This window comes from Loxodonta africana, chromosome 16 (genome assembly GCF_030014295.1).
Source record: "Loxodonta africana isolate mLoxAfr1 chromosome 16, mLoxAfr1.hap2, whole genome shotgun sequence".
In the NCBI taxonomy this organism is placed as follows: Eukaryota; Metazoa; Chordata; class Mammalia; order Proboscidea; family Elephantidae; genus Loxodonta; species Loxodonta africana.
In genome coordinates, this window is record NC_087357.1 from 42,718,810 (window position 1) to 42,737,505 (window position 18,696).

At 36.7% G+C, this 18,696-nt stretch overlaps 1 protein-coding gene across 2 annotated transcripts in view; it reads right to left on the reverse strand.

The window, feature by feature from the left end:
• Positions 1–18,696, reverse strand: part of BTAF1 (B-TFIID TATA-box binding protein associated factor 1) — a 122,287-nt gene that overhangs the window by 46,689 nt on the left and 56,902 nt on the right. Inside the window, exons 15-21 of one of the 2 annotated variants that reach the window (XM_010589112.3) lie at positions 16,901–17,005; positions 15,154–15,303; positions 14,718–14,860; positions 12,146–12,320; positions 10,487–10,690; positions 2,370–2,796; positions 901–1,091 (exon numbers count right to left, since the gene is read on the reverse strand). In XM_010589112.3, the coding sequence (XP_010587414.1) occupies positions 901–1,091; positions 2,370–2,796; positions 10,487–10,690; positions 12,146–12,320; positions 14,718–14,860; positions 15,154–15,303; positions 16,901–17,005 (1,395 nt within the window). The remainder of the gene's footprint in view (positions 1–900; positions 1,092–2,369; positions 2,797–10,486; positions 10,691–12,145; positions 12,321–14,717; positions 14,861–15,153; positions 15,304–16,900; positions 17,006–18,696) is intronic. The other variant, XM_064269574.1, reaches the window with a different exon arrangement.

Consider the following 18,696-nt stretch of genomic DNA (forward strand, 5'->3'; position numbering starts at 1 on the left):
GTGGAAAAGCCTTTATTGACAGAATGTTTTAAAAGAAATACAAATAATAAAGATTTTGATTAAAAAAGAAACTTAATACGCCTACATTTTATAAAAATGTATTAAACACAAGTCTTTTAGCATTACCTGCTTACTGCTAAATTCAGGTAAGTTCCTATGCCCTTCAACCAAGACAGCTAACTAGAGCTTTCATTTCACTCTTAATAATAAGATTATAAGATTTTCAAAACCAAACACTTTTTTGATCACTGATTAGTATTCATCTTTAAAGAAGACTGTACTATCACACAAGAACAAGTATACCAATCAATGGAAAAGAACAGAAAGCTAGACTAGACCCTCACATACGTGAAGCACGATATACAACAGAGGTGCTATGAAAAATCGAGAGGTGGGGGAAAGAATTGAATATGTGATAATCGGCTAACTGGCTGTTGATGTAGAAAAGTAAGTTTAAATCCCTAATACCACAAATTTAATAAATTTCAGGTTGCTTAAAAGTCAGGTGGGTAACAATTATTCAACATTTGTAAACTTATCCTCTGATTATCAAGAGGAACTCCTGACACTGACAGGACTGGGGAAAAGTTAGCCTTCATTGTTATTTAACACCCTCTCTGCTAACTTACATACCCACTATCAACAGAGTTTCTTGCCTAGGAAGATAAAAATGTTAAGCTGGTAAAAATTACGAAAGGCATGGGTAATCTGAAGAAGTTCAGTTTTTCTGGATTATGTTGCTGGAGTGCTCTAAAAGGTTATTAATCCCAGTCCTACCACTTAAAAATGTAAATATACAATTCTAGAATCTGGCATAACAACTTCAGCTCTCAATCTTTGGGACAGATATTTGTTTAAAAACCAGAGTATTTAAAAGAAAAAAAAAAAGAGAGTATTTACCTCATCAAGTTCAACAAGGATATTTCCACTACTTCCTGCAGGAAGATCTGCTATTTGAGCTTTGACTGCTTTGGGGGTAGGACCTCGCCTACTTGTGATAGCAAAAGCAGCTTTCTGATGCCTATAGAGTGTAATTATACCTCTGTGCTTGGTGACAGTATGGTGCATTCCATCTTTTTCTGAGCTGGAGCCTAATAAGAAAAAAGCTAAATAACTTTCTTTGTATCATAATATAGGTGACCAAATGCTTCCCACTCCAAAAGAGACAACATATTTTAAGACTGTCATTTAATCCTCAATTTTTATAGCACAATGACATTTTCTTTAGATAATGAAATGGTAACAAAACAGTCTATGATGCTTAAGTTAAATGTTTTGATAACTGTACAGAATCATACCCAATATAATCAAAGTTGCAGAATCACGTTATCAAGGAGAAACATCACATGTAAGAATAACTGTGCCTGTTATATTTCATTTAAAGTATATTCATTTTAAAAAAAAGAATGGTTTTGCCTAGGCATAACAAGAAACAGTAAGAAGTATTTCATTGGAAAAAATTCACCCACTGGAAAATATTTGCCTCACACAGCATTGACCAAAAACCAAAACCACTGCCGTCAAGTCGATTCTGACTCATAGCGACCCTATAGAACTGCCCCAGAGAGTTTCCAAGGAGCGTCTGGAGGATTCGAACTGCCAATGTCTTGGTCAGCAGCCGTAGCACTTGACCACTATGCCACCAGGGTTTCCCACACAGCATTAGAAGGGAAAAATTACCTATTACATTTTTATGATGTTAACATTCAAAATGTCTTTTTCTTCCAGATTTTTCACATTTTTCTCAAGATATATATTGTGCCAAAGTTGTAAATCCATTACATGTTTTCAATAATTTGCTTTTCCACAGTCTTATTACAAAATGAATCATACAGGATTGAGAATATAGAAAAACACTGGTTCTTAGACCAGGCTACACACAGAAGTTCTTGTTTTCCATATAAATTCTCCAGATGAAAATGGAGAAGCTGGTTAAGTATTATTTGCTAAAGGTAATGGAGTTCACTTACCTCATAATGCATGCACTGAATTTTGTAAAGCAGAGGTTTTATAGGAAGAGCTTTTCATTAATAACATTTGATACAATAAAGTTTTCTAGTCCTAGTTAACGTAAATCCTTTAACGATGGTTTTGAAGGAGAAGGTGAGGATGAACACCTGTCTCACAGATTTCAGTCATCTTAGAAATCAGGTCTCTGATAGTTTAAGGGGGTGTGATTTGATCAGCAGTGTGTTCAAATTCATGGAACAAGAAGTTTTGTTATGCCCAAACTTCCCCCCCGCCCCTCAGAATGGGAAACAGCTCTAACATGAACTGGATCTGTGCTTAAACTATCCCTATAAATAAAGGAAAACAAATTTAAATGGTTAATTCTTTCTCCACCCCAAATGAAGGTTTAGATACGTTACCTTTAGAATTCTCCTGGCCACTTTGTGTTGGTACTGGACATGTGACACAAGGTGTTAGATATGGGTCCACACAAAGTGAACTACAGAGGTTTTTAATAATCTTTGAATTGGGACAGGGTGTCCTTGTTGTACACTGCTGAAGTAGTTTAGCTATGCACTGAGCTGCATAGTTTTGCACTAATGTATTTTCTTCTTTTTTAATCGTTTCCATTAATGGTTTTATGACAGGATTTAATTTATCCGGAAGCTGCTGCAAGCTCACAACTGCACATGCTGCAAAAGTATGCACTCTCAGCTGCAACAACTGCCACTCCTGGTTGGTCTCTGTAACAGTCATTTGGACCTGCTGTCGTTTACTATCTAACTGCTGTAACACTTGAGGATTTAAGTCAAAAGATGATGTGACTTCATTAAAAACTGTAGTGACCTATTAAAAAAAGGAAATTAAAAATCATTAATTACATCGACTCCAAGTAGACTGTAAATTTCTAAAGAACAGACAGGAAGCTTTTCTGTTTTGATTGCAAGATCCACAATATCTAGTATGGTTCTAACATTCAGTTAGGTTATACCAATGTCTCAAACCTCTTAACTAAACTTTTCTTAATCTCACTTAATTTAACATTAACATGATACTCTTCAAGAAAGAAATTCTCTTGAGAAGAACAAAATTATCTATCTGTTCAATGTATCTAATGAGTTTGAAAATCACACTCAATGCCCACATAGCACTTTGGTGAACTGAGAATGCTATAAGCAAATATAAACTGTTAATTATGGAATATCAAAATTTACAAACTTCCTTTGAGAAAAAGATTCTCCCCAACTCAAAAACTTCTGGGTAGCTAACCCCCCAAAAAAACCCAGTGCCTAGCTGCTGGTTAAGTGTTGCTAACTGTATTATTTCATTCTCTCTTTGACCTCCCTTCTGGTGGAAATAAAAAAGCAAAGAGGGGGGGAGGGAGGATACAACAGTCATTAACTCTTTAGTCACCAAGAGCAGCCTAAGGTTTCAAGACTATTGCATCAGATCATTTTACAAGCTCCATTAAAAGGCAGTTCAATCCATCTTTTTAAGTAGCTTTGCTGTTGTTGTTAGGTGCCATCGAGTTGGTTCCGGACTCATAGTGACCCTATGCACAACAGAATGGTATTATTCATATACAAATTATCCATTTAAAATGGACAAATCAATGGTTATTTTGCCCAGAGTTGTATAGCTATCACAAAAAGAAAACCCATACCCATTAGCAATCACCCCTCATTTCCTCAACCCCCACCCCCACCCAGCCCTAAGCTACATTTATGTACTTCCAGTCTTCATAGATTTAACTAATCTAGACATTTCACATGAATGGAATCATTCAGTATGTGATCTTTTATGACTAGCTTCCTTCATTTAGCGTAATGCTTTCAAAGCTCATCCATATTGTAGCAAGTATTAGTACTTCATTCCTTTCTACTTCTGAATAATACTCCACTGTATGAATATATCACATTTTATTTATGCATCAGTTGATGGATATGACGTTTAGGTTGTTTCCATTGGTTAGCTATTATGAATAATGCTGCTATGACATCTGTGTACAAGTTTTTACTTATCTGTTTTTTAAATTACCATTTAAAGACTGTGTAATGACCTACATAACAAAATAGTCTTGTTTGATAGGTAACTATAAACATAAAGAGGCTCCATAAATAGATCCTGTCTGATTAATACTGGTCAGAAAAGCCTGTAATAATGCAGTAGTACAGTTTTTTTTTAACAGACCGCCTAATTTTTAAGACTTAGAAATTATCAATTCTATTATTAACAACACTGATCAAAAACAAAATAGGCTCACAAATAAGATCTTCTCTGATCATTATAAAATACCAAAGTCTTTAAGTTATTATCTGCTCGACCTTGTTGATCTGCTCACCATTAAGGAAAAAGATCACAAACCACTTCTAGCTTATACTTTGTTTCTGTCTGCTCTATATATTTGAGTTCTGCACCAGATTTATTTGAAACAAGGTTTCACTGCTAAGTCTGAAAACATCGTCCTGTATGACACATTATGCTTCTGTCAATTTTCAAAGAGTTCAGGCAACTGAGAAAAAGCTACCTCAAAGTAATTCACTCAACAAATACTTATTGAGCACTATCAAAAGATGAGTATGCTCAAAAGCTTAATACATTCAAAAAATGCAGAGATTAATGTGGAAGATAGATGTCTAATAAAACAATTAAGACAATGCAACATAACTGAAGCTAAGTGCCAGGTGCTGTGCTAGTACGTAAGGGCTGCATTACTCTTCTCAGGGGAAGAGATTAGCAGAGGCTGGCCAGAGGAGGTTGTGCTGGGTTTCTAAAGAATGGATAAGTCGAGGGTGGTAGGGATACCTCGGTAAGCAGACAAAGTGAAATAGGCAGTGGAAAGCAGGGCACTGGCACTGTCCAAGGAATCGAAAACAGTTTATCATGGCCTGAGCACAGGCTGCAGATGGAGGAGCGTAAAGTAATGAACTTAGGATGAGGGTAGTTTGAGAGCAGGGAATTCCTGGCAAAGGAAACAGGAACTCAGGCACAGAAGTGAAAGAGTGCAGTATACTTCTGCAAAAGAACAGCTAACTGGTTAGAGTGGAGGAAGTTCGAGAAATAAAGCAGAGAGAAGAGATAGCGAATTTAGAAAAAGTGTTGGAAGTAAGAAAAAAAAACAGTGAGAAAGGAAGAAGATTTTAAGCAGGGGAAGGATGTAGCTGCAGTGGCACTAAAAGACCACTACTAGTCTGGCACAGCATGCAGGATGAAACAGATCAAAGACTGCCTGGAGCTTCAGAGATGAATCAGGCAATGGAAACAGAAAGATAACTACATGAGGCTTTTTCAAAGGAAAAGTTGACCAGATTTGTGACTGTGGATAAAAGGAGCATTTTTCTGTTCAAATACAAAATAATCCAGTTTTGGTTGTGTTGAGTTTGAAGTGATAGTGAGATATTCAAGTAGAATGCCTAATAGATAATAGATAGAAGAATATAAAAGATCAAAAGGATACAGTATAGCAATAGGTAAGAACTAAAAAGTGAGAATGACGAAAGAGAGAACAATACATCTCAGAGAAATATCCAAATTTTGGCAGGAAAGTAGTGGTTCAGTGAAGTACAAAGGGCAGTGGTACCTAGCCAAGGTACCTTTTAAAAACTCTCTTCCCTCAGTACTCTCTCCCAGAGATTCCGGTATTAATGCTCTTCTATCCCAGATCAATGGCACTGGGTGTACTGGGATCCCAGGTCAGTAAACCCTGGTGGTGCAGTGGTTAAGAGCTAAGGCTGCTAACCAAAAGGTCGGCAGTTCAAATTCACGAGGTACTCCTTGGAAACCCTATAGGGCAGTTCTACTCTGACCTATATGGTTGATATGTGTCAGAATTGACTCAACCGCAAAGGGTTTGGGTTTTTTTTTTTTTTTTTTTTGTATCCCAGGTCAAAACTACTGGATTAATAAAGTTGATGAAACAGAACAGCAGAGCTTCACTGAGGGGTAAGGAGTTTGGACAAGAAAAGCTTAAGGAAAGAGCCATTTAATGAGCTTAAAAAAGAAAAGTTCCCAGAAATAACAGGAAAGGACTCTAGACCATAAAGAAATTTTGAAAGATTTAATTCCAGCCAGGGAAAAAAAGGGGTGGGGTCGGGGGGCAGAAAAGTAACTTTATAAAACTGTGAACTCAGAAAAAATAGCAGCAACTGTAGACTTCTATTATAGGTGAGAACAAAAAAATTTCAACTATATTATTCTTCAATTAGAAAGAGGGATAAGAAATGAAGATTGGAATTTTACTAGAACCAACCCAATTTAAGTGGCTCAGTTTCTGATCCTACTAAATCAGGAAGAAATGACTTACACTACTGAACCTCAAGGGCTTACTACATACAAAACTGCAGCAATCAAGACATTAGTGCTAACATAAGGAGAGACAAAAAGATTGAACACAACAGAGACCCCAGATATAGACCCACACTTATATTGTCGACTGATTTTTGACAAAGGTGCCAAAGCAATACAATGGGGAAAGGAAAGTCCTTTCAATAAATGTTAGAGAAACTGAGTATCTACATGAAAAACAAAATGTGTAATGACCTATATAACAAAACTAGTCTTGTTTGATCGGTAACTACAAACATAAAGAGCCTTCACAAATAGATCCAGTCTGATTAATATTGGTCAGAAAAGCCTGTAACAATGGACTAATAAAGTTTGTCTTTTTTTTTATGGACTGCCTAATTTTTAAAACTTAGAGTAACTTTTACTTCACACTATACACAAAAACTAATTTAAAATGGATAAATCTAAAAATAAAGTCTAAAACTACAAAGATTTAGAAGAAAACGTGAATGATTTCCCAACTTGGGGTTAAACAAAAGTTCCTTTAACAGGTCACAGAACACAATAGCCATAAAAGAAAGCAACTGATAAATCAAACTCTTACAACTCAATAAAAAGACAAACAACCTAATTTAAGAAAATATTTGAACAGATACTTCAGAAAGGAAGATGTAAAAATGACAAGGTATGAAAAAGTGTTCAACATTACTAGTCATCAGTAAATGCAAATTACACCACAAAGACACTATGACATACCCAGCAGAGTAGTTAACATTAGAAGGCTAATACCACCAAATGTTGATAATGATGTGGGGCAACCAGAATTCTCACATACTGTCCCTCAGAGGGTAAAATGATACAACCACTTTGGGAAAGGGCCTGTCGTTTTTTATAAAAATAAACATACGACCTAGTAACCCACTGCTATTTATATACCTCAGAGAAATGAAAACACATCTCTACTAAAAGACTTGTACCAACATTTTTATAGCAGCTTTATTCATAATAACCAACAACTGGAAACAGTCCAAGTATCCCCCATCAAGAGAATGGCTTAGACTAATCGTGGTATAGTCATACAATGGAGTAAAGCTTAGCAAAAAAAAAAAAAAGAATGAAGGGAAAAATTAGATACCACTACACACCTACTGAAGCCCTGGTGGCACAGCAGTTAAAAGCTATGGCTGCAAACCAAAAGGTTGGCAGTTCAAATCCATCAGCTGCTCCTTGGAAACTTTATGGGGCAGTTCTATTCTGTCCTATAGGGTTGTTACAAGTCGGAATCAACCTCAAGGCAACAGGTTTTGTTTTTCTTGACACACCTATTAGAATGGCTAAAATCCAAAACACTGACAACATGAAATGCTAGTGAGGATATGGAGCAACAGGAACGCCCTTTCATTGCTGCTGGGAATGCAAAATGATACAGCTACTTTGGAAGAGTAGGGCAGTTTCTTACAAAGCTAAACACAGACTTATCATATGATACAGCAATTGTGCTCCTCATTATTTACCCAAATGAAAACATATCCACATAAAAACCTGCACACGAATGTTCAAAGCAGCTTTATTCATAATTGCCAAAATCTGGACACAACCAAGATGTTCTTCAACAGATGAATGGATAAATGAACTGTGGCATACTGATAAAGTGGAGTATTATTCAGCAATAAGAAGTGAGCTATCAAGTCAAGAATACTTGGTGGAATCTTAAATGCATATTGTTAAGTGAAAGAAGCAACTCTGAAAAACCTACATACTGTATGATTCCATGGAAACCCTGGTAGCATAGTGGTTAAGAGCTTCGACTGCTAACCAAAAGGTCAGCGGTTCGAATCTACCAGGCGCTCCTTGGAAACTGTATGGGGCAGTTCTACTCTGTCCTATAGGGTTGCTATGAGTTGGAATTGACTGGACGGCAACGAGTTTGGGTTTGGGTTCGGGTATGATTCCAACTATAGGACATTCTGGAAAAGGCAAAACGGTAGACAATGAAAACATCAGTAGCCGCCAGGTTTTCAGGAGGAGGTGGACAGGGATGAACAGGTAAAGCACAGAGCATGGTTACGATAGTAAAACTATTCTCTATGATACTGTAATGATGGACACATGATATGTATTTGCCAAAACCCACAGGAGTATAAAGCACAAAAAGTGAATCCTAATGTAGACAATGGATTTCAATTAGTAATAAAGGTGTTATAACTGCTTCATCAATTATAACAAATGTACCACAGAAATGCAAGATGTCAGTAACAGGAGAAAGAGTAGGAATACATCGCAACTCTGTGTTTTCTGTAAACCTCAAACTGCTCTAAAAAATAAAGTCTCTAAAAACTAAAAATTCGAAGCTCACTCTTCAAAGATTAGACAAGTCTATAAAACAAAAAATAATACACGTGAGGAATGTGCTTCTCAGTTCAATCAGATACAGGAGACCAAATGGGCAGCTCCTGTCTGGAGGCACAATGAGAAGGCAGGAAGGGACAAGAACGGGTTGAATGGACACAGGGAACCTGCGGTGGAAAGAGAGAGCGTGCTGTCACATTGGGGATTGCAACTAATGTCACAAAACAATATGTGTAAAAATTTTTGAATGAGAAATTAACTTGAGCTGTAAGCTTCCACCTAAAGCACAATAAAAAATAAGAGAAAAAAGTTAAAAATTCAGTTCCTCAGTTAAAAAATTGATACTTACAACATTCATGAATCGCAAAAACATCATGCTGAAAAAAATCCTTCACCAAAGAACACATTGTATATGATTCCATATCTATGAAATTCTAGAACAGACAAAACTATTCGATGGTGAGGGAAAAATCAGAACAATGGTTATGTGGGGGCAAGGAGAAGCAAGAACTGACTGGGAAAGGGTGACGGTAATGCCTGGTATCTCGATAGGGTTTGGGTTTCACAGATGGATGCAACTGTCAAAACTCATCAAATGGTCCACTCAACATCTGTACAGTTCACACTATATAAATTTTACCTCAAGAAAGAATAAAAAGAAATAACGAACTCTAGTTAATAATATATGTGTTGAAGTATACTAATTCTGCAACTTAGAAATGCATCAAAAAATGAGATGGGCTGATGGTTGGATAAGAGGTAGACATAATTCATATGTAATAAAGCAGGAAACCCTGGTGGCGTAGTGGGTAAGTGCTACGGCTGCTAACCGAGAGGTCAGCAGTTTGAATCTGCCAGGTACTCCTTGGAAACTCTATGGGGCAGTTCTCTGTCCTATAGGGTCGCTATGAGTTGGAATCAACTCAATGGCAGCGGGTTTGGTTTTTGGTTTGTAATAAAGCAAATTTACTAAAATGTTAACTGCAGAATCTAGCTGGTGGATATGTGAGTGTTCACTGTGTATTTCTTTCACTTTTTCTATACATTTGAATGTTTTCATTATAAACTGTTGGAGGGGAATACTCTGGAACTTGCAGAAGCAGTTTTTCCAATGAAAAGATGTTGAACAGCTTTTCCCAATAAAGGTTCGTTGGCAATGTCAGATTTTGAAATAAAAAAACTTCCTATTACGGATTGAATGGCATCCCCCAAAAGCCTGTGTTAACTTGGCTAGACCATGATTCCCAGTATTGTGTGACTGTCTACCATTTTGTCATCTGATGTGATTTTCCTATATGTTATAAACCCTAACCTTTGTGGTGTTAATGAGGCAGGGTTAGAGGCAGTTATGTTAATGAGGCAGTACTCAATCTACAGGATTAGGTTGTATCTTGAGTCCATCTCTTTTGAGATATAAAAGAGAGAAGCAAGCAGAGAGACATGGGGGATCTCGTACCACCAAGAATGAAGAACCAGAAGAGGAGTGTGTCCTTTGGTCCCAGGGTCCCTGTGCTGAGAAGATTCTAGACCAGAGGAAGATTGATGACGAGAACTTTCCCCCAGAGCTGACAGAGACAGAAAGCCCTCCCCCAGAGCCAGTACCCTGAATTAGGATTTTTAGCCTCTGAGATTGTGAGAGAATAAATTTCTCTTTGTTAAAGCCAATCACTTGTGGTATTTCTGTTATTGCAGCACTAGATAAGGAAGACATTTCCCCATTCTCTTATTTTAAGAAAAGTTAATACAATTAAAAGTAACCTTTCTGAAGGACAGGGAAGACAGGCTACCAAGCCATAAAAAGACTCAACAAATTAGTGTGTTTTTCTGGTAAACATGACAGGACAAACTTGTAATCTTTATTTCATGCTCTCTCTAAAATTTTAAAAGTTACCTCTTTACTCACCAGGTCATTAGCTTGATCTATTGTAAAAACACTGTGGTTTACTCTATTACCAACTTCAATATGAGCATCAGCTAATGATGAAATAAGCTGTTTACATTCATTCTGCATTCGTGTGAATGGAACGGCAATTTCATCATAATATAAATGTTCTGAAAGGATATCAAGTAAACGTGGCTGCACAGCTAGGGTAACAGCTTTACACTCCTAAAATATAACAGACAACAAATATTCAGGGAATGTAATACAGAAACGCAGTTTTACAGACGCATAGATCTTTAGTTGCAGACTACCACGTTCTAAATTCCTATTGATCTTGAATTTGTCTGTTATCTCCCAGAACAACATCGTTAGTTGCACAAAAATAAAAAGTATTACACCCAAGCGACTCTAATATTTCAATATGAATGACCACGGAACATGCACATGGAACTATTATAATTCCATTCAATTTTCTACCTAATTATTCTCACTTTACTCAAACAATTTATTCACGGTTTACATACAGACCATAGATTTACGAGTACATAACTGTAAAAAGAAATCAGCCAGAAAAGAATACTCGGCATGCACTAAAACTATTATTTAAAAACTCATTATCAGATTTCTTTACAGTTGAGCCCATAGCTTCACATGCCATACTGTAGAAATGGATATATAATGTAAAAGCTACTTACCTGCCCCCAAATTTAACTAACCCTTCCCTCTCTCTCTGGTTGTTGCCTGCCCCAACCAGAGGGGGAATGGCCTCAGTGGTGAGCCATGAGGGGTTCTGTGGGATCTGGGTGACCAGCCTGGGCTTCACAGAGTAAGTCCAGAGAAGCTCTGTGAGGGTCCAGAAACCGAACTGTCAACACTTGCTGCTGAGTCTGAGAGGCACAAAAACACAGCATCACTGCCTCTCCAGCACACCGAATCCTGCCTAAAAACAGATGAGCCTTGCTTCTTTCCAGAGGCAAAGCTGGGGTCTCAGTTGCAACACAGCATGGCTCAATTACTTTTAGACACAGCTTTGACAAACTGCTAAGAGGCAGTAACAGGCAACTCTCACAGCAAGTGCAGACAGTTAAATTTCCAGAATTCCAGCCAATGGAATAAACAAAGCCTGCAGGAAGTTTCTCTGATTTACAAAAGCAAGTTTTATACAAAATTAAACATCTTAACTAGAAGTTAAAAGCTAAAGAGGCTGCAAGGGAATGGCTTATTTGGAAACATGATTTTGATTTAAATTGGAAGTTTTATTTTTCCTGTGACCAAAAATTCTGCCCTTGCTACTACCCACAGAAATGAATCTCTAGTACTCCAAGTCTCTTTTGCAGTTTTCAGTGATATCTGAGGAAGACTGCCTCCACACATACATGTGTTTCTAATAGGGACTTTTTGCTTAACAGCCTGTAGGATAAAAAACAAGTATTAAGTATGGGTATAACTAGAAGTCTCAGTTACGAGTGTGAGGGTTTTATGAAAAAAGTCTAGGATTAAAGGTAAATGGGAGAAAAAGAATGTTCCAATATAATTTGGAACACTTTTCTATAGCTGTTAGCTTTTTATACACAGAAAATTTTCATTTTTCTGTTGTAAAAGATAATGTAAATAATCCTAACAGCTAGTGGAAATCAGTTTACTTAATTTATCCTATTTACTTTTGGGGCAAAATCTTACCTTTTGTAAAGCAGCCCATTCACAGATTACCAAAGCAACACTAATCCTCTGTAAGGCAGACTTGGAGTTCAAATGGAACAGTAGCAACTGACCAAGGGATTCAGCTGGTTTAATTTCTTGGGTTACCATATTTACACCTGGATCACAAATACAGCAACAAAGTGCTCCTAATAACCTAAGAGGGAGAGAAAAGGAGTTGCTATAAAAATTATCTGAAGTAAAATATGCCCCATCGAAGCCATAATGTTTTCCAAAGAAGATGTAACAATTATCTTCATAAAAAGATAAAATTATATTTTAAAACTTAAAAACATTAAGCAAGATGGCACAGCAGGCACCTCCAAGTTCCCATCTCCCCATGGAAACATCAAAAAACAAGCGGAAGCTGCCAGAAACAACTCTGTCAGAACCCTAGAATACTGTCAAAGGTTTATAGCAACCAAGCAAATGCTGAATCAAGAAAAAGGCAACTTAAAAACCATAGTAAAGCTCTGTGACTTTTCTACTTGCTTGTGCCCCCGCCCCACTCCTTGGTTTGACAGCGATCTTGAGGACGGCAGCCTGAGTTCGCAGTGTGGGACACTGTCCCCTGGTTCTGGAGGGAACAGAAAAGACTTTATTTGCAAATTATTGTGTTTGTTTGTTCTAACCTGTCTGGAGGCTACCCCAAGGACTGATGCAAGGTATGTTTCTATGTTTTGTCCATCTTGGAACTCACTCAGGGTAGACGAACAGCCTGGGCACTGCTCAAGAACACCGTAATGCCAATGAGCAACCAGAAGCTGCCTAGGGCAAACGAATAAGGTTGAGACATATAACAGACCAAAGAGGGTCTGAGAAATCAGAGTATCTAAAAGCATCTGGGTATAGGGGAGAATTTAGAAAGCCATGCCATATCCAGGACGAGATGTATGTTCAGAAATGGCCTGAGAAAACCTTAAGCTTTCACCTCGGGCTGATCTCTAAACGCAATGTAAGCCTGGCTAAATGTTGAAGGAGCACCCCAGCAAAGAGCCAATCTGCAAAGACTGAGAGAGGTGTTTTTTGTTGTTGTTATTTAGTTTATTTGTCTTTGTCTTGTTTCAGCTACTGGTGTTCAAGGAAATCTCTGTCAAAACACTAGCTGAACACAAGCTAAAGAAACAGAGACTTCATTGACCACAAATGACAAGTAATATAGTCTTTGCAAAAATAGTTTGGAAAAGTCACTAAACCAATGGACTACTATAGCCTTCAACCATAAAAAAAGAAAGAACATATCCTGGGGAAGAAGGAAATTTAATTTCCAGAGCTATGACGTAATATTCAAATGTCCCGTTTTCAACAAAAAAATAACAAGGCATATAAAGGAACAGAAAAGAATGGCCCATTAAAAGGAACAAAGTAACAGAAACCATTCCTGAAGCCTAAACACTGGACTTCCAAAGACTTTCAAACAACAGTCTTAAATGTATGAAAAGAGCTAAAGGAAAATGATACATGAACAAAATGAGGATCAATAAAGGAACATAAAAAGGAACCAAACAAATTCTGCAGCTGAAAAGTACATGAGCAACAAAAGAAAAAATAGATAAATTGGACTTCATCAAAATTAAACTCTTTTGTGCATCAAAGGACATTATCAAGAAAGTGAAGGCAACCTACAGAACGGAAGGAAATATTTGGAAATTATATATCTGGTAAGAGTTTAATATCTAGAAATAAAGAACTTCTACATCTCAACTCAACAACAAAAAGACAAACAACCCAATCAAAAAATGAGCAAAGGACCTGAACGAACATTTCTCTTAAGTCATACAAATGGACAATAGGCACATGAAAAGATGCTCAACATTAAAACAAGTTAACCAGAAATATCGTATTACCCAGCAATTCCACTCCTGGGCAAATATCCAAAAAACTTGAAAGCAGGAACTCAAACAAATACTTGTACACCAAAGTTCATCGCAGCATTATTCACAAAAGCCAAAAGATGGAAACAACCCAAGTGTTCATCAACAAATGCATGGATAAACAAAACTTGGTTTATGTATACAATGAAATATTCAGCCATAAAAAAGAATGAAGTTCTGATACATGCAACAACACAGATGAATCTTAAAAATTATGCTAAGTGAAATAAGCCAGACACAAAAGGACAGATAGTGTATGATTCTACTTATGTGAAATATCTACAGCAGGCAAATATATAGAGACAGAAAGTAGATTAGAAGTTACCAGGGGCTGGGGGCAGGGAATGGGGGAGTTACTACTTTCTGTTTGGAGTGATGAAAAAGTTTTAGAAATAGTGGTGATGGTTGCACAATACTGTGTAGTGCAATTAATGCCACTGAAATGTACACTTAAAAATGGTTAAAATGGCCAATTTTTATGTTATATGTATTTTACCACAATAAAATTAAAAAAAAAAAAAAGTTTTTTTAATTAAAAATGTTTTCTTACTCTTTGATTCTTCTTCTGTAATATGATAAAGGAAGGACTGACAGACACATCACAGGAATCACTTGGTTAAGTGACCTTTGAGGGCCAGGTTTGTGAACTTATGACTACCTGGCACTTGGTGTATACTCACTTGGCTGCCATCATTCTGGCCCGCATAACCACAAAATCCCTGGTGGCTGGGTCTTCCATGACAGTGTCTGCACCTGCAATATACTCTTGAAGTACTTCTTTACTCTGGCTTTGGCCTTGGCGCACCTTACCACCGGTTTTTTCCTAAAGGGAAAGAGGAAAAACAAAAAACCCAGTAATTAAAGATTAATCACTAAAAAAGGCAAGACTAAAAATACTACCATTTGTTACAATTCTAGTAAAATACAGTTCTTTTCACAAAATTTTAATGGATAAAAATTACTATGCATTTTGTGAAGGTTCTAATAAAATAACTTCTTCTTACTTATGTTAAATAAAATGACACTTATAATAAAGGCATACACAGTCATTATATGGTTAGCATATTAATAATTATGAGCTGAACATATAAATACATTATGTCCCTTTAATCATACCTTGGTTCTAGCTTTTACTTCTAGCAACATATTTAAATCAATAGGTAAATGAGAAGGCTGCATCATTAAGCAAAGCCAAGCACCCATCCATGGACAAGCAGCTGCTACAATGTACTGTACTGAAGCCTTGCTCAACAGTTCCATCCAAACCTACAGAGAAAAAAGGGAAACATGAAAACGCAATTTTTCTAATAAGTGGTAATAAAACCTAATACTTACTGTCTTGGTCATCTAGTGCTGCTATAACAGAAATACCACAAGTGGATGGCTTTAACAAAGAAAATTTATTTCCTCACAGTAAAGCAGGCTAAAAGTCCAAATTCAGGGCATCGGCTCCAGGGGAAGGCTTTCTCTCTCTGTTGGCTCTGGAGAAAGGTCCTTGTCCTTAATCTTTCCCTGGTCTAGGAGCTTCTCAGGCGCAGGGACCCTGTGTCTAAAGGACGCACTCTGCTCCTGGTGCTGCTTTCTTAGTGGTATGAGGGCCCCAATTCTCTGCTTGTTTCCCTTTATCTCGAGAGATAAAAGGTGGTGCACGTCACACCCCAGGGGAACTCCCTCTACCGTGGATCAGGGAGGTGACCTGATTGAGGGTGGTGTTACAACCCACTTTAAACCTCTCAACATAAAATTATAATCACAAAACGGAGGACAACCATACAATACTGGGAATCATGGCCCAACCAAGTTGATACACACATTTTTGGGGGGACATAATTCAATCCACGACACTTACTTTTAAAAAATACTTAATTTTAAAAAAGTAGGAAATAGCACAGAGATTAATTTTAAAATTCAATGTAGAGACTTATTTTCAAATACCGTAATTTTTGATAGGCATATTTACTAAAAAAAAAAAATAACTAAAAATACAAAAAGTATCCTTCAATATTTTACGAAAACCATTTAAAATGAAATATGGCGTTTCAAATAATATGGCGTTTCAAATCTCAGTAAGTCACTGAAATCCTCTGCATATATCATAAAGCTCAATATAAAAGCTGTCCTATATTCAACACACATTTCAAAATAAAACAGCTCCTGATACGTATCCTCTGCTAAATAAATTCAGAGGTAGAAATATCCTGGTATAAATTAAGAACAGTACAAGTCTTTATTCACAATCTTACTCCTCCGTGAGGTAACTTTCCTCCTGCCAAATATTAAATGGACTATGGCTGGCATGTAGAAGTAACACTATTGTTAATCCAAGTTTGTTAACAATGAGTCACCTCAGAGGCCAACAATTCAACACTAACTTAACAGATTCTAAAGATACAACTTTGCCATTTTTCCATAAATGCCATTAAATATGTCAAATGGCTCTTTCTTTAAAGATTCCAACACATCATGGCCAACCTTGCTAAGTAAAGGAAAAAAAGTACAAGTCTAAACTATGACAATCAGACTCCATATATCACCAATAGATAGTTTGCAGGATCAATAAGCATACTGATAAATAGCAAAATAAGTGACAAAGAACAGCAGTTTCCATTTTTTTTTGTATTGAGGCTATCAGAAAGTACTTAAAACATTTTCCTCGTAGATCACATAGTAAAAGGAGAAAGAAATATGGCAAATCAGGACTGAAATATTACATTCCATAAGAACCGTTTTTCTCATCTCATCTTGGATGGTTTCTAATTTGTTAAAACTCCTGATCAACAGTATAACAATTACGAAAATCATCTTTTAAAAATCTACAAAGTTACTGGGAAAAGGAGTACAGATAGGCATCTTTATTGTGTACCTTGTGAATGAGGTCCAGAATTTCCTGGCTGCTTTCTAAAACACAAAACTGAAAAATGTGTCGCAGCATATCAGGCAGGATGGGTATGAGCCAACACGAAGAGGTCTGAAAAAAAAAACAGAATCAAAGCTATAGCATATCATTTTAGGGTATCAGCTTACATGAAGAGGTGTTAATTAAATAATACAGGTATTACCATGAAAAAGTTACACAACTATCAAAAAGATCAACTGATGGTAAAATTTTATAAGATTTTGGATCAACAAGTACCATATTTATTATTCCAGTGGTTTGGAGAAATTAAATAGTATGTAATCTGTGAGGAACAGGAGAAAGTCGGACTATGATTAACAACACTGAATTTTTGCCTCAAGTAAGTTGAAACCATCATTCATAAGGAACAAAACTCTAACCAGTAGTATATCCTTGGTTACACCATATATCACTGCTTTTTGTCAAGAAAATCTGACAAATGATCAGATTACTGCTTCTGTGCTGGGTGATTAGAGCTTGAACTCTGTGTGCTCACCAGTAATACAAGTAACTAACTATAAAATGGCATCCAACCTAGAAGATTCTACTTTGAATTCACTACAAAATTAAAGCAAAGATTCTTAATCTACTTTGGGTCAGGGACCCTTTGAAAATCTGATGAAAGCTATGAACACTCTTAGAAAAACACATACATATACACAAATTTAGGTACAAAATTTTCCTGCCAGTTTCAGGGTTTCAGGGATTTCCTTAATCCCAGGTTAAGAACCTCAGTCTTAGTGATTTTTCAGTAATTCAAGAGCTAGCCAAATAAAGCAACCAAATAGTACTTAACTAAATATCTACCATGTGCCCAGGATGCTCTGAACAAGGAATCCCACATGCTGCCTATTACTGTTCATATAATTACAAATTCACTGAATAGGACTGACCAACATAAAAATTCCCGTAACGACTAGCTCATAGCACCTGAACTCCCACCATGATTTTTTTAAGCAAAAAATATAGTATCTGGAAGGGGATACAGAGAAATTTGAAATTTTTAACTGAAATGATGAAAGCCAGAAGCTTTAGGGATAATGCACGGGTTAGAAAACCTAAAAAAGCCCACTGCCATGGAGTCGATTCCGACTCATAGCGACCCTACAGGACAGAGCAGAACTGCCCAATAGAGTTTCTAAGGAGCGCCTGGTGAATTCGAACTGCCGACCTTTTGGTTAGCAGCCATAGTAGCACTTAAACACTACACCACCAGGGTTTCCACAGGTTAGAAAGTTACCTGTAATTCTTTTTTTAATTGTGCTTTAAGCAGAGTTTCCAATTCAAGTCAGTTTCTCATACAAAAACTTATACATACATTGTTACATGTTAACATCACTAATAAAGACACAGAAATTTAGCAATTTAATTTCACAGATGCCATGGTAGGCGACAGTGAAGTATAATGGAAATAAGATTCATAAGTAACTATAATAACTATGTGCATGCCTGCATATATCCTCATAATGGGATAAATTTTAAGAATAAGGACATCTTCCCTATAAAGTCATCTGGTTTTATAAGGCAAAACAAAAAAATTACTAACAATAATCACAAGGACATTGAACAGAGCCAACAGTTTTTATGAGGTAGTGATATGATGAGCTACAGCCAAGTCTGGCCTCACCAAATGACTCTGGAATTGAGAGGAATAGCTTGAAAAGTTAGAAACTGAAACCAGAACACAGCTACTGGTAATTCAGAGATGAGGTTCATTTTTTCACTTTGTACTTAAGATGACTTCATATTTGGAAGTACAAAAG